Source organism: Erithacus rubecula (assembly GCF_903797595.1).
Source record: "Erithacus rubecula genome assembly, chromosome: 12".
Classification (NCBI taxonomy): Eukaryota; Metazoa; Chordata; class Aves; order Passeriformes; family Muscicapidae; genus Erithacus; species Erithacus rubecula.
The window spans coordinates 19,608,166-19,630,721 of record NC_136664.1 but is presented as its reverse complement, the minus strand read 5'-3'; the positions used below and the strand labels follow the sequence as shown (position 1 = coordinate 19,630,721).

Genomic DNA, 22,556 nt, shown 5'->3' with positions numbered 1-22,556 from the left:
GGTGGTTTATTGCGGCGCGGGCCGGGCGGGGCTGGGCTCGGGGGGGTCCCGCGGGAGCGGCGCCCAGCGCGCGTGCGCGCGGCCCGAGGGCGGGGCCGCCGGGCCCCTCAGCCGCCATGTCCGTGGCGTTCGTGCCCGAGCGGCTGCGCGGGAAGGCGGAGGTGAACCAGGACACGCTGCAGCGGGTGAGCGAAACTGGGCCCGGACGGGGCCGGGACTGGGCCGAGACTGAGCCGGACCGTGGCTCAGGCCCTTCCGGCCTGCTTGTAGTCGAGCCGGGCGGGGCGGAGGCCGGGCGGGCGGTAACGCGCTCTGTGCCGCAGCTGCTGGAGGAGAACGACCAGCTGATCCGGTGCATCGTGGAGTACCAGAGCAAGGGCCGCGCCACCGACTGCGTGCAGTAAGTGACCGACGGGGGCGGGCAGGGCGGAGCGCTGCGGGCCCGGGTGTCGGTAATGGCACTGAAACGCGGCCTGAGCTCCTAGAGCTTTCCTACCGCTTACAAAGGGGTTTCCCCAGAATGGTTTCCCAGATGTGTGTGAAGCAGGGAGTGACGGTGCCGCCCCGCTCAGGGAGTTTGCTCGCTGTTGCTGTGAGGCGCGCTGTGCCCGTGCATGGCGAGCGAGCCGTGTCGCAGCAGGACAGCCGTGCGGAGCCGCCGCTGCAGCTGCTCACCCAGCCCGGCAGGCAGCTCTGGCCTCTCCTGCTCCGCTGCCCTTCGGCGGCTTTCAGGGTTGCCAGCTAAATGTTCTGCTACCCATCGAAGCTGGCTAGTAGCACAGGCTCGGCTACCGAGTGCAGTTCATGAGTTGTACCGGGTTTCAGAGTAAGAACAAGTTTTACTATTTTTTTCCCTAACTGCAAATACTGATCAGACTACACGAGTGCAAGTAGGGGTAGTTTTCTAGAAAACAATGTCTCCCAGCTGCTGTGTTTTCTCTTCTCATAGGTACCAGCATATCCTACACAGAAACCTCGTTTATTTAGCTACAATTGCTGATGCCACTCCGCCCAGCACGCAGAAGCCTGTTGACTGACTGCAAGACTTGGACGTGAGCACTGCTGCTTTCAGAGGTTGTAGAAATAGTTTAGAGTCCACTTTGGGAGCCAAGAAGGTGTGGGTTTGAAAAAGTCAGGTAAAAAGTGATCTGGATTTTTGTGTTTCAAATGTGAATGTTGTTTTCAGTGTAATATTTGGCCAGCTTTTCCCCTGTTACTGTAACTAACACAGTTCAAGAAGGATATCACATTCCCGTTTCCCTCTGAAAAACTCAACTCAGTGTACTTCTGGGAATAGCCTGGTTCTCAGGAGAGCACTATGGGAAGCAGAGTCCATTTCATGAGTAAAGTTCTATAATAACAAGGTAAATGTTATGCTGTGTGACTCCTACTTCCAGCATGTTGGGCAATTCCAGAGATGTGTGTTTCATACATAAAAGGAGTAGATTCTTTTGTATCCTGTATCAGAACAACTGTGCTAAATAAACTAAAGATCTTCTTTGTAAATGGTAGTGTATTCTGAATTAATATAATAGATCAACAAAGGAGCTGCTCTGTGATTTAATCAAACAGAAATGTTAACTTTCCCAGGACTGTGCAAGGGAGAAACCAAGCCATTATTTTAGCAAGCTTTTGCCTAAGTCTGTTAAGGCTTTTTCTCCATGCTTGAAGTGCTCTGTAAACGAGTTAACCCATTTTGATTATGCAAGAATTCAGTGTGCTTCCTGGGTACTGTCAGCACTGCTGGCCAGCTGCATGCTTGTGTGCTCCTATGCAGGAAGGAACAAAGCAGCTTTGCACACCCTGCCTGCAGCATTCCAGTGCCACAGTTAACATACACACTCATCTAATAGCCTTGATCACAGCAGGGACAGGGACAGAGTTTACTTTTTGCTTACTACCATCAAAGTTACTTACTCTGCGATTCCTAAAAATTCAAGTAACGTGATTTTGGCAATGTTCACCTGGACTACTGGTTCAGAGACCCTCCTGAGGCATTGTCTGTACCACATTCTTCTGTGCCATCACTTGAGAAAGCAGCTTTAAAGATTAGATGTGCATAAAGTTCACTTTTATATGATAGTCAGTAAGTAAGCAGTTGACAATTTTCAAACTGTTAAATAATCCCATATTAATGAAATAAGATCTTTGTTTACAAACTGAAGTTACAGTTTAAGGTGCTGCTCATTTTCAGCAAGGTGCATATTTTAAACAGGTATGACCTATTAAATGTATATCTTTAATAAAGCAAATAGTTTACTTTTACAGAAGCTTTAAAATACAAACTGTACAGTTCCAGTTCAGAAGCGTTAGCTATTCACAAGAAGCACTGCAATAAGGGTAAGTTAACTAAGCACCAAACCCTTGCACTTGGCAGTGTAAGTGAAGTTTAAGGGCAAGACTCATTTGCCAAGTGCAACAATTCTTAAAATTACCAGTGTTCAGAACAATCGGAAGCAAAGGACAGAGTAGCACCCACGTGGTCAAAATGCAGACAAACTTCCTTTGTTTTCACAATTCACTTATGTAGGTCCAGAAACTTGCCAGCATTTGTAATTATGAATGAACTGCAAAAACTATAGCAATCATTTTGGCACTTGTTAGAAAAAAAGTTCAAAATTAAGTTGTTTTCATTAACTTCCATTTTGGTCTTAGTATGAATAACCAAGTAAGTACAACCAAATTTGGGATTTTATATTAGATCTAAACAACAAGATTTAGGAAACTCAAAACCATTCATGAAGTTAAATAACCACTAACATTTTCAGTGGAGGGTTTTCAAAATTATAGTAGTACAGACCATTAACAATTTACAGACAGAAGCCACACTGATTGTGCAAAGCACATTACTGTAAAAAGTCTATGTACAGCAAACAAATCTTTGTAAACATGGTAAGTATGAAGTTTCAGAAAACATGGTGACAATATCATAAATACAGGCAACATTGGCATCCTCAAACAGCACAAAAGGTAACAATCTGGGCCTGCAAATAGAGCCCGTCACCATACAAACAAAAAAAGGTGGATGGGTTTTAAATACCCAAATGTTTAATAGTTTTAGTGTTGTGTATACTTTTTATTTATATATATATATATATAATGTATTTTTTTTTGGTATCTTTAGATATAGATGTACTTAGTTTGTAAAACCAAAACCAAAAAATGTGCTTTATCTTCATTGAAAAATTATGTAGTTAGAACCTAGTAGTTAACATATTAGAATGATATGACTTAAGAAAAATACAAAAATAAGATTAATACTGTCAAAACTCTTATACCAGAAAATATTGTGGTTTTTAGACTCTTTCAAAGATGAAATATGAAAATTTAAATAAGCTCTAACTATATAAAGAATCTTCTGTAATCTCAGTTCATATACAGTGGGATAGGTATACATATATTTACCATTGTTCTTCAATTTGTAAGCACCAGTCACTCGCCCCAATCCACTTTGGTTGGAAGATTATTCCTAATTCCACAGGTTCACTTAATGGCACATATTGACTGCAAATAATTACTTTATCCTTTTAAAAAAAATAACGTTCTTTTAACTAAATGCTACCCCACATTTCGGTTTTAGTATCTTCTGAGCCAGCTCACAATTTTTAATCAACTGTAGCATCTGAAATAAGACTTTAAATAAATGCAAGTAGTCTCTCAGGCTTTGCTTTCACACACTGCAGGAGCACCGTGTGGACAATGCTTTTGGCCAAACAGCTACAGGACACGTTTGTGTGACAGCCAGGGCCCCACTGCCCACACAGGTGTGACAGCCAGGGTCCCAGTGTCACACAGGTGTGACAGCCAGGGCCCCACTGCCCACACATGTGTGACAGCCAGGGTCCCAGTGTCACACAGGTGTGTGTGTGACAGCCAGGGTCCCACTGCCCACACAGGTGTGTGTGACAGCCAGGGTCCCACTGCCCACACAGGTGTGACAGTCAGGGTCCCACTGCCCACACAGGTGTGACAGTCAGGGTCCCACTGCCCACACAGGTGTGTGTGACAGCCAGGGTCCCACTGCCCACACAGGTGTGTGTGACAGCCAGGGTCCCACTGCCCACACAGGTGTGAGCAAACCAGGGTCCCAGTGTCACACAGGTGTGACAGCCAGGGTCCCACTGCCCACACAGGTGCCACCTACGTCAAGCAGCTCAGGTAAAGTTTGCAACACAAGGCTGAGTGGTTCTGCTGATCTTCACTTAGAGTAAGGAAACTGCCACAAAACTCAGTTTTGCAGCTGTTTCTGCAGCAGTTCCCAAATGAACTCGCTTGTGTGGCACAGGAAAAGCTGCTGTTGCACTTCATTTTAAAAAAGCTGCCCACAGGCTATTATGGAGAATACAAAGGCTCTACAGCTTGTCCTTTATAAATTTAAACACAAACAGTGTTGAGCAAAGTGACCACTATATATTTGCTTCAACATATTCAATGTGTTTCAGTAAGATGTTTTAACTATAAATCTATATGAAAAATAGCTATAAAATACAGTGTTTCTTGTATGGTAGTCCTTCAGCAGTTCTTTAAAAAAAAAAAAAAAAAAAAAGTCTTGAAAGTAAAGGCAATTACACATTTTTAAAAGCATTTCTACATCACAGTTTTGGGCTGTTTCGTGTACACCAAACATATTGGCCATATTTGCTCAGCACTGTAACTCAGAATCCAAGTGTCTTATCTCACCCAAACCCCCTCAATCCCACATCAAGAGAGAAACAGGATATAGCCAGCACAGCACTGTGAATCCAAGTAAGGTGATTTTCATTTGGCCCCGTGCTGCATTTCCAGTGTGAGCAGCAGTCAGTACTGGTGCAGGTAGGATGGTCTGCGTTCGTGCTTTACTGGGAAGGATTTGAAGCCCTTGTTGATGTGTTTGTGCTGGGCAGCCTGCTGGGACTGCTGCTGCTGCTGCTGCTGCGCGTAGGCAAAGCTGGAGGAGATGCCGGCGGCCGGCGCGCACTCGCTGGCCCACATGGGCGACTGCAGCATCTGCATGGTGTCGCTCCACTGGCTCACCGGGCTGCTCATGGGGTACAGGGACGTGCTCTGGCTGGGCAGCGGGCTGGCCACCGAGGATGTGTGCTGCCACGGGGCCTTGGGAGGCCACGTTTTGGTCTTGTTGTCCTGAGAAAACAAAAGCGGTTGGGGCTGGTTTGGTTTAACAACATACACTCCTTAACATGTCACCTTATCACCTCCTTAAGATACTTTCACCAGATTAGTTTACATTTGAATGCTGAACTGACAACTGACAGTATAGCACTCTCAATTCTTAAAATAACTGTCTGTTAAAAAACATTTGCTTCAGCTTGGCATACAGTGGCCCCACTAAAAGGGAAAAAGTAAGTGACTTCCAATTTTAATATATTCAGCTTGGTGATTTGACAAAAGCATTTCATGCTACTTGAGTGCAGATGGTTTAGCTTTTCACTGAAGTAAGCAATCTGGAGATACAGATGCTTTTGCAGTTGATTGCCTCATGGAGACAGCCCCAAGTGCCAGCAGGAGCCAGGACTAAGCAAAGCCGCGCTGAGCTCACCTGACTGCGGTCATCTGCTGCAGAGAGAAGGGGAGGCGATGGCAGTGTGCTGGGTTCCTGCTCACCACTGCTGTGTTTTCTGCACACAAAGAGAGAGACTGTTACTTCTTGCTTTGAAATGGGTCAGCCTCATTCATCTGCCACTGGCACACATCAGGCAGCCTACAATACTGTTTTCAGTGTATGTGTTTTCAGAAACATCTGGTTTCATGTACTTTTTGTTCAGTACAGGTAAAAGCAACAATACAGAAACTATCAGGGACCTGACAATGCAGTGGTTCTTGGAGCTACAGCTTCAGCATTTTCGCAGAGGTGAAAGGAAACTGGGATAGATTTTTGCCTACTTTGACGAAATCTGCCAGAAATTGTGGTTTTTCTTCTGCTACCTGCTCTTGTGGCTAGGTTTCTTTTGGGTTTTTAAGTATCTTTTCTGAAATAACTTTACAGATAACACAAAAGAACAGCTGAGCAAGTGAAGCATCTGCTGAAGCTCAGTAATTTTACTGAAGAAAAATTCCACCTTCAGTTTAAATTTGTAACCTAATGCCTGTCAAATAGAAGTCTTTGACCACATGTGCATTCTGAAAGATTTTTTTCTTGGTTTTTTGGTCTTTATTATTTGATTGTTTAGGGGTTTTTGTTTTGCTTTGGGTTGTGGGTTTGTTTTTTTTTTTGTTTTGCTTTGTTTTTTAGAAGGAGCAATTAAGGGCATAGGTTTAGACTAAAGCAGAATCTTTTATTTCATCCTTTTTATAAAAAATCCCAATCATCACATCCAGTCAGGCTCCCATGAGTAAGCAGCCCTTTGCAGGTCAGCTTTAGCACACTCAACCCTTCTACCTCCTCTTACTGCCCAGCTTTAGCTCTGGTATGTTGTCAGGCCCTCACCTAGAGAACACTGCTCTTCTACAAGTAACAGGAGACACTAATACTGTTACTTAGCTGAGGGTTTTGGTCAATGAAGCACCCTCTTTGGAAACTTTCTTCTGCTATTTAAAGTACTACATAAACCACAGACTTTTCTTGCTCCCTGATCAGTCAGTCTCCAGCTATCTACTACTTGGCATGTTGAGTCACCCTGATGTGTTTGTTTTCCTTCTCTGCTCCCTCTTTTTTTTTTTTTAATACAAGTAAGTACTACTTTTTCTGGCTGTTTATGAGATGGTTCTTTCCCATTCATTTCAATTTAACATTCATTGAATCTCAATTTCTTTTCCCTCCCTATGAAGTCTTGGCTAAGTGTAAAGATTCACAAAATAGCTACTCTTACTCCTTCCTGATAATGCATACAAAAATAGCTGTCCAGGTAGATTCTGTGAGAAATTGGCAGTGACTTTTTTTTCATTCACCAAAAATGTATCTATATATTGACTCCAAATGACTCTGCGACTGTAAACAAAGCCAGAACATTTGGCCACTTACTTCATTTTTAGAAAAGACTGAAAAATAGTTTGAGAGAACAATCCCACATTGGAATTGGGTTGGTATTCATGCTTCATCTTGTGCCTTTTGTTACTACTCTCTGCTGTGAAATCACTGAGGTTCCAAACACACCAAGCCTCCAGCCCTTTAGAAAAGCAGAACTGCTCTAATTTCCAGTACTGACAGAAGTGGACTGTCCATAGCTGAAAACCCTGGCTTAGTTTTTCTATTACTGAAATGATTCATGAAGGCAATTTGCCTCCTCTTCCTGCTGTGAGAAATAGAGGACTAAGCAGGAGTGTATTTCCCACTCCCAGTCAGCAGCAGCTTCTTCCCAGTGCCACAGGAAGGCACCTGCTGCATCAGGCACTCTGCAAAACCAGTGAGGAGCTCCTCAAGCCCCAGGGAGTGGCACCCAAAGGAAACTCTCATGGAAGAGGAAAAGCATCCCATTTTTCTAGCCATGCTGACCCTCAGTGAGTGGCTGGCTGTTTGCACAGGTGCTGTCCACATCACAGTGTAGTGCACAAACTCATGTTTGTGGAGACTTGTCTCATTGGCAGGAATTTCCTTTGTCTGGCTACTCAAATGAGATTATATATGAACAGAAGGAAGCTTACAAAGTGGTCTATTTCTGTTCCGTTTGCTCACCTCCTCTGCTTTACAGCAGCAACAAGGTCTGGCCCTGAGAACATGGAGAACAAACTGTCTCCGTTAGCTGAGGAGGTCTCATCACTTGAGCTGGCAGAGTCCCCTTGAGTACCAGACCAGCTGTTTGCCACATCACTGCAAGACAGAAAGTGGTATTAGTCCTTGTATTTACAGTGCCTGGTCCAGACTGTGTGCCTCAGTTGATACCTCAGAACACAAAATTTCAGTACTCGGTATAATGTGCCAGTAATACAAATACTTTCACTAGTTCTGAGTGGTCACATTAACTGCTCTGTCACAGCCTTTTTATATATATTTGAATAAAACAATTATATCATTTAGAAGCACCTCTCCTGTTCAGGAAGGAGAAGCAAGTGATGCTTGGGTTTGGAATCACTAAGTACTTGACTTTTTCACTGCAAAACTGAGCTAGAACACATACTCATCCTACTGGTTTTACACTAGAGAGTCACAGCTCTTACATTATGGACAGATGGACAGAGAATCTTGAAACACTTCTTGTGTAGTAAATAGTTATGACTTGGAAGAGATTAAAAACTATCTGTATGTACCTGCTGTGAGGTACTTTCCTTTTAGTAGCAAGATTAAGTGGCTAAAATCTGGCAAGCTGAATTCAGTCAGGCACCACAACTTTAACAGCATCACTTTTCATCAAAACTAGGTTTTAAAGCTGTTTTCAAAATACTCAAAGAAAAGTGTCCCGAACACATCTGTGCTATAGATTCCTTATTTCCTCTGCTGGCATCACAGTCAGTATCAGTATCCTTGCCACTCTAAAGATGACATGAAGCATGTCAATGCCTTGGGATCAGTCAAGCAGGTGGGGATCACATTGCTCACTCTTAACAGCAAAGTGCAGCTTTCACAGATGCAGCAGCAACTGAAAACACACAGCATTCCCCATTCTGGCAAGTCTGGGTGCAGAATGCCCTTAGACAATGAGAGCACAGAGGCTGTGCAGTCTCTTACCCCTCGGTGAAGTAGTCAGGGAAGGGCCAGGTTTTGTGAGGATCGTCAGGAAGAGGCCAGTTGCCGCGCGTGCTGCCGGGCCGCCGGACGTGCTGCGCTTGCCTCTTCTGCTGCATAGCCTGGTTCACCCCGGCAACGTAGCGGGCAAACTCGGGATCAGAGCCAACTGAAGGAACAAACAACAGCCCCATTGCTGCCCCTTCAGTCCCTGAGCTTGGACCATGCTGCACAACACAGGCATTCCCTCCCTGATGGGAAATGGCAGCCAGCAGTGGATAGGTCTTCATGGGGCAGTGAAGAACACTGAACAGGAAATGTTCTACAAAGATGACCTACACACATCTATGGTGGATAATAATTATCACATGGAAGTATACCTGCCTCTTGCACTCCATCAGGGAAATTGTACTATGATCATGTCTATGCTGAAAGGTCCAATATCCATCAGCAGACACTGATGAAATGGACACCATGTGTACATTTATCCACACACATGAAAGAGAGCAGAACAGTTACTGTAGTTGATACTGGAGTGCATTATGATTTCCAGCTATGTCCACTTGGATCGTACCAGAACATAGAGTGCCAAAACTGCCTCCTTCCTACAGGGATGAGATAATTCTAAAAATGTTCTGATCCTGATTTACAAAAATTTCAGAATAAGAATTACATTTACAGAATAAAGGAGTAATTTAAAAATTCTTCCATTCTCAACATGCTTTTTGTGTCCCAAGCATCCAATAAGGAATAAGCATGGTCTTGAGTAGACACAGCAGAAGCTTTAATCCAAAAGTGTTTCAAATGCTCCATTGATCAGAACATGCAATTGCTGGATTCAAAAGACTGCTGATAATGAGTCACTGTAACTGAGTTTCCACAGCTTCTCTTTCTTTTGCCTTTTTATCTTCCCTGAGAAAAAACTTGGCAATCTGACTGGATTTATGGAAAATGTCTAGACGACATGCACAGTAATTACAGTGGGAAGTACTGAGCTGCTGGCTTGCCAGCCTCAGTTTGAGATTTGAGCGAAGACTGAAGAACATCCAACAATCATGAACAGCTTGCAAAGCACAGAAATCTTTCATCTGAAGGCTCCCTACATTCAGAAGAACTGCATTTAGAAGATATGTTTACTTGTTCTCATTTGACACATCCAGAAAAGACCTGCACAATGTTGTGCTGGATGCAAATTTAAAAGACAGTGAAGAAAACTGTGTTTCTCTGCCTCCTTTATTAAGCAAGGGTATCTGAGAGCCCATCTAGGAACAAAACATCCTCACTAGTGCTTGTTATCCCTCTGAAATATCTTTATGTCTGTTTAAGATGAGGCTGGAAGCCAGACAGTTTCTCAGATCTAAGAATAGACTCTAGATGGATTGTGGCTTTTTTTACCAGTGGACAGCATTAAGTTCTCAAGTACTAGTATATTCAAAATAGAAGCTTGTGGTAATTTTTATCCTTCTGAAAGTTTTTTATCAGATAGCTTTTTGCTCCAGAAGACTGGAATTACCAACATTCCTTCTGCTAGTTCTTATTGCAACATTCCTTCATCAAGTTCTCAGTGATAATTAAAGTACTACTAAATACATTGTTGGGACTAGTTCAAGTCTTCAACATGAAAAGCTATCAATTTCAATTTTATAAATTCTTAATCAGCAGTTTTGCATCTAAAGAGATGTCATTTTCAGACTAAAAGTATTTATCAAAAAAGTAATGTGGTTTGTTTCAAATGACAAATGTACAATCCTAGGAAAGCCTGGAAATGAAAAACCATTTTCAGTCTTAGAGCTTTTTGTACTACACTAAAGCTTAAAATGAAAATTTCTACATCACAGCTCAACCTGGTAAGTTCTATGAAGAAAAGTTCTTTCTAGTGGAAAAGTATTCAGTTGGAAGGATTTTTGTTTGGTTTTGGGTTTTAAATGCCAGATCTTTGAAAAATACTGTTTACTTATCACTAAAACTGCAGAAGTGTGTATCTTAATCCACTGACCACCATTTATGGAAGTTGAGTAAGTCACCTTTTCCAAGTACCATTTTCTATGTCCTTGACATTCACCAAATGGAACAAAACAAGTATTTTTTGTGGAGCAAAAGAAAAACACTAAAGACATATAATAGATTCAAAATCCTGACAATGCCAGTTCTTTGCATACCTGCTTTCTTTTCTCTACACACACGGATTTAATGCTTGCTGAAAATAATTTTGTCCTTCCTTAGATGCTGTGATAATGCTTAAGTCTATACCCTAAGTATGTTTAGGTAAGATGATGCTAATGCAGACTTACAGTTATTAAGCAACAAGATAACTATGGTGGCTATTTTTGCCACAGAAACTCCACAAATTTATCAACTAAGTTGACAAAATAACTATCATAATTATGAGTCAAAGGAGCTGGTTTGAGACGCCTACACATTGCAAACACAGGCAAATGCAAATGAGTGAGAGAAACTGAGCCCTCCTCTGATAAAAGGTTTCCCTGTTCTCCTGCTCCTGCCTCCAGGCAGCAGCCATAAATGCACACTGTAGCATTGCTGCAGCTGTGTTCCAGGCCAAGAGAAGTTACATTTACAAGGTAGCAGCTGCTGTTCTCAGTACTAGGACCAGAATCACACAATCAGAATATTCTGAGTTGGAAGAGACCCACAAGGATCATCAAGTGCAGCTCTCAGGCCAGTGGCCCACATGAGGATCAAATGTTCATCTCCTCTCGATTCCACGGCCAATTTCTTGGCCTGGAGCTATTTGTTTATGGCTCTAAACTTTTATCTCACTTCATCTGTGAGAATGAATAATTCATTCATATTTACAATTTATTGGTGGTCCAAACAAACGCAGCAAACCTCATGGCACTTGCTCTTTAGTCTCTAGTGCTTTGACATCCAGACTTTTCACTGCAGAACCAGCTGTGGAACAGGAACCAGTATGACTCCCAGGGAATTGGGAAGTAATGAGGGAAAATGTAGGCATGTAGGAAAGATGCAACCCAGCTGTATCTCCAGATTACAAGACTGGTAAAGAGCAGGAAGAATAATTTTAAGGAGGGGGAATATACCTGAGCTCAAGAGTTTGATTTTAAACAACTGTACAAACTAAGAATGGGAGGAACATCACCTGTAAGTATCTTTTCAGTACTCTGCTGTGCTTCATATAGAAAAGGTCAGACTACCACAACTGGGACAAGAAACAAGGAATTAGTTCCCATGCTTGCTTATTAATGAATTTTAAGATCACCTTCTGTTAAAAAAGCAAATAAGCACACACACAAATCCCTTCCTGCATTGGTCAGCACCCTTACATCCAGTGGGCAGCATGGGGAAATGACAGTTATTGCCAGCAGTAGTTCACAGTATTCTTTTACAAAGGATCTCTACAAAAAGCATAATAAAGGAAAAGACACACACCTGCAGGGTCAAAAGGCAGGATTTCTCCCAACATCCCAAACACTCCATCAGTTTGGTCACGATTTGGCCATGTGTTGTTTCTAGGTCCTTGTGGTTTCTGTCCTAACATCTCTGCCATCATATTGTCCATATAGCTGCTCACAAGACCCAAGCTGTACAAATCAGAGCTTAAATCTGAAAAACCAGGATTGTTCCACTGATTTATATGAGACAATCCAGCTCCAACAGCCGGGGCTTGCTGCTGTGAAGAATTACTGAGCCATTTGGCAGGTACACGTTGCTGTGGTCCAATAGGTTGAAGCAAGTGTTGGTAATACTGCATTTGCTGCTGCTGCTTTTGGGACTGCTGCTGGGACAAGCCTTGCTGAGGAGGATGCAGTGGAGTGTGAGACACAGACTGTGGCTGCTGTTGAACTGCTCCTGACTTTTGTTCTGTTGCTGTAGAGGATGCAACAGAGTTCCTTCTTTTCACCATCGGAGAAGTCTGCTGAGACTTGCCCATGTTAAAACCAGACAAGAAATCTATAACATCCTGCATTTCTTGGTCAGTTGGTAAATTCATACCTTTGTCATCCTTGCCATCATCTGGTTTGAAGAAGCTGTCCCGTCTCTCCACCAGAAACCCATTGACAAGCTGGTTACTGGTGCTCTGAACTGGCTGCAGAGCATCTGCGCTCCGAGGGAAGTTACCAATGTTCAGGATGTTCTGCAAGCGTGTGTCCATGTTAGTGGGCATTTTAGCTTTCTCCTCTGAGCTGGAACTTATGAAGACGTTTTTGGAAGGTGTATTGGGGATTGAGTAACTTCCTGTGTTACTTGTACTGGTGCAGGAAGTTTTTTTTGTAAACCGTGAAGTCAGTTTTGAGAATGTCTTTTGCAGGCCCCCTGAAGATTTGCTTCCATTCCCCGATGGCATGTCAACTTGGCTCCCAAAGTCTGAGATCTCACGCTGCAACTGGATCTGAATACAAGGCAAAGCTTGCTCCCTGCATCAACAAAAAACGTGCATCAAACCACCTAATGCATAACTGAGTTTGTACTTTGGGGGAAAACATGTATCTCCATAATAGCTCAAGAAGGAAACAATACCAAAGACTGCCAAGTCCACCAGCTACTTCTTAGGGTAACAAAGCAAATTATTCCTCATATTTGCAATACTTTCCATTCCTTAAATTTTGGTTGTGCTTCTAGACCTAAATGGAGACCAATTTAATATAAATCAAATATTTTTGTAAGAGAGAAGCAAATACTTTTTGACCCTTACATATGCTGCTGGTTTGGTTTTCGGCAGTCTCCTGTATCTCTGGATGTACCCAGAAGGTATCTGTGGGGATTAACAATGTCTCACTCTCAGTTTGACTCCTGTTTTCCCCTTCTGATGAGCTGGCACTGTCAAATCCCTCAGCACAATTATTCAACAATGACAGCTTAGTTTGAGCTAGAAAAGAGATGTACCTACCTTCCTTCCTTCCACCTGTGTATATCAAACACAGCAGTATAGAGCACATCTACCAGCCCCAAAGTCTTCTCTGGATCCAGACTCCTCTGTAGCAAAGACATTGTTGCTGGATCTTCTTTCAGACACCTGTCATCATTAAGTTTAAATTAGAAATCAAAATGCTCATTTTTTATATTAAACAATTTTACCATATCAGAACACAGAAGGCCAATTGCTGCACTCCTGCAGAACAAAATGGGAATGCCTAGGGGTTCCTGGGCTGCAGCCTGGGCAGTCTCTGCCTGCTGTGGAACACAGAGCTAATCTATCTGAGGTTCAGCAGTGCACCAAAACCATCACTGACAAGAGCTCCTCAGCAGGCACAGTTCGGGCACAGCAGCAACAAACACACCAGACACCCATTTCTACAACAGGCCAGGAGCCTGGCCCAAGCCAGTACACGGCGGGAGCCCGAGCCTGGCAGGGCCCGTGCGGGGGCGATCCCGCACATCCAGCGGCGGGGGAAGGGAGATGAGCCGAGCCGGGACCGGGGCTCGAGCCCCGCGCTACCGCCGAGCGCCCGCAGGCGGCGCTGCCCGGCCTCCCTGCCCCGGGACAAGCCCCGGGACACAGCACCGGGACACTCCTGCCTCCCTGTCCCGGGACACAGCACCGGGACACAGCACCGGGACACTCCTGCCTCCCTGCACCGGGACACAGCCCCGGCACACTCCTGCCTCCCTGCACCGGGACACAGCACCGGGACACAGCCCCGGGACACAGCCCCGGGACACTCCTGCCTCCCTGCACCGGGACACAGCCCCGGGACACTCCTGCCTCCCTATCCCGGGACACAGCCCCGGGACACTCCTGCCTCCCTGCCCCGGGACACAGCCCCGGGACACTCCTGCCTCCCTGCCCCGGGACACAGCCCCGGGACACTCCTGCCTCCCTGTCCCGGACACAGCCCCGGGACACTCCTGCCTCCCTGCCCCGGACACAGCCCCGGGACACTCCTGCCTCCCTGCCCCGGGACACAGCCCCGGGACACTCCTGCCTCCCTGCCCCGGACACAGCCCCGGCACACTCCTGCCTCCCTGTCCCGGGACACAGCCCCGGGACACTCCTGCCTCCCTGCCCCGGGACACAGCCCCGGGACACTCCTGCCTCCCTGCCCCGGACACAGCCCCGGGACACTCCTGCCTCCCTGCCCCGGGACACAGCCCCGGGACACAGCACCGGGACACAGCACCGGGACACTCCTGCCTCCCTGTCCCGGGCCACAGCACCGGGACACAGCACCGGGACACTCCTGCCTCCCTGTCCCGGGCCACAGCACCGGGACACAGCACCGGGACACTCCTGCCTCCCTGTCCCGGGCCACAGCACCGGGTCACAGCCCCGGGACACTCCTGCCTCCCTGTCCCCGGGACACAGCCCCGGGACACTCCTGCCTCCCTGTCCCGGGACACAGCACCGGGACACTCCTGCCTCCCTGTCCCGGGACACAGCACCGGGACACAGCCCCGGGACACTCCTGCCTCCCTGTCCCGGGACACAGCACCGGGACACTCCTGCCTCCCTTTCTCGGCTCTTTCTTTCCTTCATTCCTTTCCTTCCTTCCCTCCCTCAAAAAACAGCACCTGGACATCCTTTCCTTCCTATCTTTCCCCAGGACACAGCACCCGGACACTCCTTCCTTTCCTTCCTTCCTCAAAAACCAGCACCTGGACACTCCTTCCTTCTTTCCTTCCCTCCCCCGGGACACTCCTCCTCCTGGGTGTGCCAGCAGGAGCAGCTGCCTCCAGAAGGAGCCGAGTGAATCAAATGTGTTGTTGTGAAATCCCTCACACTGCCTCTGTCCCAGTGAGAGGGAAGTGCTGCCATTGCTTCCTGTTCCCAGTGCTCTGAGGGGCAGAAACCCTCACAAAGTGCAGCTCAGCCATTATTCACTAGCAGCCACCCACACTGGTGGGAGCCCAGAGGTGCATGGCCCACCACAGCACCTGAGAGCAGCCCACTGCAGAAAGAGCAAAGGCTCCCATTCACTCAGCCCATTCTCAGCCTTCCTGAGCCACACCTGGGACCTGCCAGGGCAGGGCAGAACAGGTGATTATTACTGCCACGGTATTTTTGAAACCTTCTATTTTATCATCAAGCTTTTGCATCTCCTTCAAGTCTCAGTGCCCCAGACTGCCTCTCTTGCCATGCCTCCTACAGAGGCAGCTGAAGCACACCTGTCAGGAATGGAGGTGTTCAGTCAGTCCAGAGAGAGGAATTTAAGGAACCTGTGCCAGAATTGTGCACATTCTCTCTTCCATTTGTACTGCAATTCCCCCATAGATTTCAGTCACAATCTATAATACAGTAATTTTATTTACCAAGTTGATGGAACTTGCACCACAATTCTTGATCCTTCTAAACTTATCTGAGGAGCATAGGCTTCTTTATTTTCAATCTGTGCCGTGTCCACAACCACCTAGCAAATAAAATAAAAAGAAAAAAATCTTAGGAATTAAGTTATTTTATTAGTTATTTTATATCCTGCAGTCAAACTCTAATAATCTCACCTCCCATTCATGCTATAGGGACAAAAAAACCTCCAAATAAAACAAAACCAACTCATGACATCATTGTAAATTTACTTCTATTTTAATATAAAATTAGTTTAGTACAAAAACCTCTTTTTCAACGACTTAATTCTTCTCAGTTGCATCCTGTAGTAATGTATCACTATGCCATTAGCAGCTGCTGGCAGTTCTCAGTGGCTCCACACAACAGCTCTTATTTTTGACTTTAGCACAGTTACTACTTTAAGAGCTCCCAAACACTTACTCAGCAAAATGTTTTAAATAACTTAACTGTAGTGCATGGTATGATATAGACAAGTAATATTCAGCCAGAAATCCTTCACAATTCCTAACATACACCACCCCTTCTCTTTTAAGATAAAATTCCACACCAACTTTTCTCTATTCTACCTAATGAAACTGTATTATTATTAATTCCTCGTGAAATAAAGAGAAGAAAAGTGACTGTTCAGTTTGTTGGACTCTGGGCTATCTGTAAGACACCATTAAGACATATGGAAGAGGAAAGTCTTGAAAATAACCCTGTGTCATGAACCTTTCTTTTTGGACAATGGAAAAGGAATAGATTCACTTCAGCTTCATTTAACCTTTAATTTAGTATGTTCCATATTTGGTTCATGCTTTCTGTTGTTGTCCAGTCTGTGTGGGTTGGCCTTTTTGATCATTTCCATAATTTCCTATTTTGGTCATGCTGAAACAGCAGCTTTTTGGCAGCAGTCAGCACTTCCTGCTTCAGAGACTTGCAGATTAGCTGTATCATTTATCCTTGAAATGGTAAAAGTCCTCTGGTGTAAATAAGCCTCAAGGGACATTATTGACTTTTTTGCCATCACCTAACCTAGTGGTTGTCTGTTAGTGGGTATGAAAAAATGTGAAACATAATGCTGAGTTTTTCCTCTTTTACTTCAACAAAACTATCAAAGAACACTTGAACATAATTATTTCCCACCTTTCAAATATTCTATCATAAGGCCTTTTTCCTTCAGTTGACTCTAAGCATTTGCCCAGGTTTATTCAGTTTTAAACATGTCTAAACATAGTGACAGAAAGCCACACTATCATCCATCCATGAAAATACCTCTCATTTTGTAACAGGACAATCCCAGTACTCTTTTCTTGGTGTTTGTACATTTTCATTTTATTTGATTGGGTAATCTGCAATTCAGCCCTGCTGCAATTATAACTGTGATAAGGAAAAGTGAACTCAGCAGTGATTATTCTCAACTCCCAAGAAAAACAGACTGCACCTCAGACCTGCAGTCAGAGGTAAAACTGCTTTGTGCAGACCTGTGTCAGGTTCTGGTTGTGGTGCATAGTTGGTACCCATGGTCTGGGCATTGCTGGGCTGTTCCTCCCCCAGGAGAAACCTTCATTTCTTCCCTTTGCTAAAACCTTTACATTTCTCAACATCTGTCAGAGTCAGGACATCTGGGATTTAAACTTCACTAGGGGATTTACTGCTCCTGCAACCTATGGTGGTGTTTGCTATGGAAAGATCTACTAGCACAAAAATAAGTTTTATTTGTTAACGTCTTTACATGAGGCCAACTGGAAGTTTTATTTTTGCTCCTTCTCTGAATTCAGCTATTTGAATGTACATTATTTTTATTCAAACATGCAGATTTCATCAGCTGACCCAAATCTCAAAATGCAATTCTTATTATATATATGCTAAGGTAAGAACTGAAAATCCACACTTCAAATTATTTCTTATGTTAAAAAGCTACAGCCCAAAGTAACCAAGCAAACTAAGCCACAACTCATTGTGCTTTCCACTCCTAATGAGACACTTCTTAAAAGGCACATGGCAAGACAGGCTAAAAACAGTGAGACTGTCAAGTAATGTTTTTTCAAATTGGGCATTTAAGATCCAGATCCACACAATTCTGAATGAATGCAGAAGCCCACTGTGTAAAAGCAGTACACCAAATAATACAGTGCCATGATTCATTTATCTGCCTTCTTCACAAAATAAACTTAAAACAAACACATCCTCCCTCCCCGCCTGGTGGTTCCTAGAGAACAGCTTCCTGTACCTCAGACATCCATTGTTCTTGCTTTACAGGTGCTTCCTCTCTCCCTTCCACCCAAATAACTCTTTTAAAGACCCAAATTACCATTTCTTGTCACTGCATGAAGCTACAAGTGTAATTGATGTAAAAAAAGATGGCACATAATTTATAAAAAAAAACCTCAACCCTCATATCCCTCTAAACTGTAACAAATCAAAGGGAGAATGAAGGAGAGCAGGCTTGCAGGTCTTCTGTCATGTGCACAGCTCATTATTGTCTTTGAAGAGTGAAGCCTGCTACTTTCAGAACCTGAGGTTCATGCAAAAACCTTTGGAGACATTCAGGATTCAACACAAGTGAAACTCCATAGCTCAGCACTGTCATTTGGGAGAACGTGTAAGTTTTATGCTGACACTCTCCAAAAGTGATGACAAAGCTGAAGAATGTCAGTGCTTCAATTACCAGCAGGTCTAACTCGTTATGTCTAGACTGGGGGACACCAGATTTCCAGATTCCTGAGTCCAAATGTGCCTCATGCCACTCCCCAAACCTCCTCAGGGCAGGACTGGGTGTGCACAGCACTGAAACCCCCTGGAAAGGAAATGGTGGAAGGTGCAGCATCCTCTCAGCACTCCTCATCCAGACACTCAGGAGCCACCAAGTGCTCCTGGATTACAGCTCTGTCCCACAGGGCTGCTGAGATACTCCTTCCTCCTTGGCTCATTTCCTGTACCTCACTGCTGACTCCCAGCATCCTACCACCAACTGTGGCAACTGAAGACACAATCCCATTTTAACCATATCCTTTTTCCAGTCCTTTTTGTATTTATTTGTATTTAATACAGGTTTTCCTTCAGAACACCTAAGTAGAAATTTGATAAATCCTACTATTCCACGGTTCCTCTATCCCTGCAAAGACACCACCTTCTTATGCCTCCCTGTAAAACTTCTCAGACAAAGCACTACCATCTCCTATCCTTCAATCCCTGTATCAGTGAAGTAAGAACTGACAGCAGGTTCTGCATCTTTGATTTCAGGCTGCCATTATATGAGTAGTCAGTTGAACTCCAGTATAATTTCAACCTACTTCTCTAATAGGCATTTAATATTAAGGGACTATCTAAGATCTGGTATCTAGTATTAAAGGGATGCTGAAGCAGATGTATCTGGAAAATTCATCATTTCCAATTTATCACCCAGCATTACTGGAGAACCTTTTAACAGTACCAAAAGCACATGGTTTAATTTGCTAGGATGGAAGGTCTAGGTCACCTAACCAGCTGTATGATTTATCTGAAAAATAGATTTACAAAATATGCAGCTATTTGGGTCCTTTAATCACAAATTAATAATGAAGCCCACATGGTCTCCCATCACCTTGAACAAGAAATCAGCAGTGAACCAGCAGGAAGCATTTAACTCACTGTAGGTTAAAGACAATTCAAAGAATACTTGACAAAACCATCACAGGCCACAGTGTACCTTTATCCTTGCAGTTCCTTCCTATTGAAGGAAAGTTTTTGGTGCAGGCATTTCCCCTACTCACAGCAGTCCAAAAATCCTATGTGTCATGCAGAACACTTCACTAAGTGCAGAGATTGCAGTAATTAGTCATGGGTGCACAAATGCATTTTCTTATCAGAGTATGTTTCAAGCATCTATTTTTATCAGCTGCTTAGACACTGTAAATTCCACTGGTTTTCTTCCCCTCAAGAACACACATGCCTTCAGCAAGGCATTTAATTGCTCTGTCCTCTGTTGGAGATGTCAGGCAGCATTACCTGGTGCAGACACTTGCTAGGTTATGCTGGACAGGAAACTCAAAGCTTCCAATCAAAGCAGAGAGGAAATGAAAAAATGGCAGGTTTTGAAGCTAATTTGAGAGGGGGGCAGATGTGTATTTGGGTCTGCAGTTTTTTTTAATACGATCATCTTTAAATTTGAAAGTATTTCTATTTCTCTATGAAGTTGAAGTTTCATGTCTTGTGTTCTCTCTTGAAACAGAGACCAAGAAGCACCTGGTGCATTCTTCTGCTCCTGTCAACTCCAGACACCACCTACAGACTCCCATTCCACAAGGACACATTTTGCTCAGAAATCAAGTTAACTGCAGCACTAAAAATAGTGCAGCACAGAATAATACACTGCAAATTAATTTCTAATCTCCAAAATATCTAGTTTCTCTTCAGGGTGTTTACATAACTGTTGTTTTCCTAAGCCTATTGGTAGCCACCTACCAGTCCAGCCTGGCCAAACAAGAGCTGCACAGCAGTTTTGCAGGCTCCTCTCCACGTGGAAGGGCAGACCTGGTTCAGCACTTCAGTCACGGGGGAGTCGTCCCGGGGTGTGAGTCCATTGTGGCATCCAGCCTCCTTGATCAGCTGCAGCATTGTGTGCTGCAAAAATAATAAACACTGTCCTACCCAGGACATCCACAAATGGTACCACCAATGCTGCTGCATGGGTTTGTCATTGTTCTACATGCTTCTCAAACAGCTGTAATGGCTGCAGCCTCTGAACAGTCTTATATAACTAGGAGACTTCCATTGCAGAACAGAAACATGGAAGATCATCTCTGCTGTTTGGAGCTCCAAAATCATACACTGTATTTCTGCTTATATACTTGCAAACCAGTTTAATGAAAGCCACTAAAAGCACTGCAAAGACAACAGAAAAACAGCATTTGGAGCAACTTATTATTTCAACTCCTTCAGGAGCAAGGAACTGGGCTGTTCGAAATAAAAAGTGAAAGTGCTGATTAAAATTGCCCAAATTACTTCTGAGTGGACATATTTTCTATTTGTTTATACTGAAAATGCAATTAACTTCTCCATAATAATAATAATAATTTAAAATTATGTTTAAAAAATCGATTCCAGTTTGTCAGATGCCATCCAAAGGAGCTCTGTTACAAAGTATTGTTTCCAAGTGTCTCCCTTAGCATCAGGCTGGGCTGATTTATCTGGGCACCTAAGAAGATGAAGGCTCTGACATCCATCACCTGGCTGGGGATCTGTAAGGGCTCACTTCCCTCTGTACTTCTTCATACCTAAGACCTCTATTTTCAAGAAGTCCACAGATGCTTCATTGCCTCCTAGATCTTTATGCCTGTGCTTCTCTCAGATTGGACTGAAATTGCTCAGGTGGTCAAAATGTCACCACAAACAGGCGTAGCCCTACAGTGTTATCAACACGGTGTTTCCACAGGAAGCCAGGCTTTTAAACACAGGTTTGGCACAGAACTTCTACTGCTGTTGTTCTCTACATTTTAATGAATTCTCCTCTTTCTCCTCCCATCTTTACTTCTGTGGTTAATTAGAAGTTATTACCGTTTTCAGCTTCAGGTTTTCTGCTGCAGACTCATTGAAGGAGATTCCTTTCAGAAAATGGGATCCGATCTGGACAGGGACAGTGGGCAGCTCACACTGAATGGGCTGAGGTGGAGTCTGTCTCCTTCCTGTTTGCTGGGCTTCAGCTTCACTGCAACAGCCCTGAAGGACAGAAGAACAGATCAAACAGAAGAAAATCTTAATGACATTAGAAAATCTTAATATGGGTCCAAAAGTTTGTGTATTTTAAATACCCATTTGCAAGGTGAGGAGGGGTGAAAGAGAGCAGGTTTAGCAGATCCTACCTGAAGACTTGCTTCAATTGCTTTTGGGTTCAAGTGGAAGCCAGCCTTCATTGCATATTCACAATGACCCAAGCTCTCCAGAGCCACTTTGTAAGCCTGACATTAAACAAAAAGTTGAGATAGCACAGGTGTATCAGCAAGGAAGCAAGCACACATGACTGTGTCTGAGTACAGACAGGGACTGGAACAAGGATTTACCCCACTCAGTTCTATAGATACACACATTTATCATGTAAGACTCCAAAGCTGTCATTCCCAAATACCTCTGTGCTGTCTGTGGTACACAATTCTGCAGGAACACACTCCTTCCCTATTTCACTCCTTGACCCACTGACTGTACTACATGCACATGAAAGCAGCAGACTTGAAAAACTACCTGCAAAGCACTGTCAATTTTCATGTTTAGCTCTTTGAGCTGATGTTCAGGGATGGCCACACTCTGTGAGCAGAAAAGTTGCTGAACTTCAATTCCTGCCAAACATCCATCACAGCCTCTTTCTCGCAGTCGAGATGTGGCCTGAAATGTAAAATAAAAATCCAGGGTGAGGAGGGTCAGCATTAAACCAGGTCAGGCTTAAGTAAATTTCAAAAAAAGAGCAAAAAACCCCACAGACTTTAAAACCTACAGGAGATGAGAAGCAGCACCTGAGGGAAAGGACCTAGAGGAGACTTTATCATAACTTTGACAACTCCTGCTGCTTTGGAAGCAGAGCTGTGATGTAACCTGCAGAGCACAGGGGTGTTGGCCAGCACTCAGGGTCAGCATTGTTTGCTGTTACTATTTCAGCTCCCTCTCAGGACCTGGGATCCTGTTACACAGATCACACCATGGCTGTGGTTACCTGAGGAAGGACTCCTAACTCCAACATAAACAGAA

General features: G+C 44.2%; 2 protein-coding genes across 5 annotated transcripts in view; one reads left to right on the top strand and one right to left on the bottom strand.

Annotated features, from left to right (window-relative positions):
* The first annotated feature begins 43 nt into the window (after positions 1–43).
* On the top strand, positions 44–1,506 carry SS18L2 (SS18 like 2). Its single transcript, XM_079316485.1, has 3 exons — positions 44–185; positions 324–400; positions 950–1,506. Exons 1-3 carry the CDS (start codon positions 117–119, stop codon positions 1,035–1,037), a joined length of 234 nt encoding a protein of 77 aa, XP_079172611.1. The 5' UTR covers positions 44–116; the 3' UTR covers positions 1,038–1,506.
* A 548-nt stretch (positions 1,507–2,054) lies between these two features.
* GARRE1 (granule associated Rac and RHOG effector 1) overlaps positions 2,055–22,556 on the bottom strand; it is a 60,372-nt gene continuing 39,870 nt past the window's right edge. For 2 of the 4 annotated variants that reach the window (XM_079316470.1, XM_079316469.1), the window contains exons 4-14: positions 22,056–22,196; positions 21,680–21,775; positions 21,375–21,536; positions 20,283–20,441; positions 15,824–15,921; positions 13,464–13,589; positions 12,005–12,990; positions 8,600–8,765; positions 7,610–7,744; positions 5,537–5,615; positions 4,536–5,121 (exon numbers count right to left, since the gene is read on the bottom strand). In XM_079316470.1, the coding sequence (XP_079172596.1) occupies positions 4,798–5,121; positions 5,537–5,615; positions 7,610–7,744; positions 8,600–8,765; positions 12,005–12,990; positions 13,464–13,589; positions 15,824–15,921; positions 20,283–20,441; positions 21,375–21,536; positions 21,680–21,775; positions 22,056–22,196 (2,472 nt within the window). In that variant the 3' untranslated portion in view covers positions 4,536–4,797. Of the gene's footprint in view, positions 3,753–3,953; positions 5,122–5,536; positions 5,616–7,609; positions 7,745–8,599; positions 8,766–12,004; positions 12,991–13,463; positions 13,590–15,823; positions 15,922–20,282; positions 20,442–21,374; positions 21,537–21,679; positions 21,776–22,055; positions 22,197–22,556 lie in introns of those variants that run through there. The other 2 variants (XR_013775643.1, XM_079316471.1) reach the window with 2 other exon arrangements.

What these genes read in the sequence shown, in the direction of transcription:
- SS18L2 (XM_079316485.1), top strand. Translation starts at nt 117, where the DNA reads ATGTCCGTGGCGTTCGTGCCCGAGCGGCTGCGCGGGAAGGCGGAGGTG. An exon ending in ACCAGGACACGCTGCAGCGG is followed by an intron (nt 186 to 323) that starts GTGAGCGAAACT and finishes TCTGTGCCGCAG; the next exon opens with CTGCTGGAGGAGAACGACCA. An exon ending in CGCGCCACCGACTGCGTGCA is followed by an intron (nt 401 to 949) that starts GTAAGTGACCGA and finishes CTCTTCTCATAG; the next exon opens with GTACCAGCATATCCTACACA.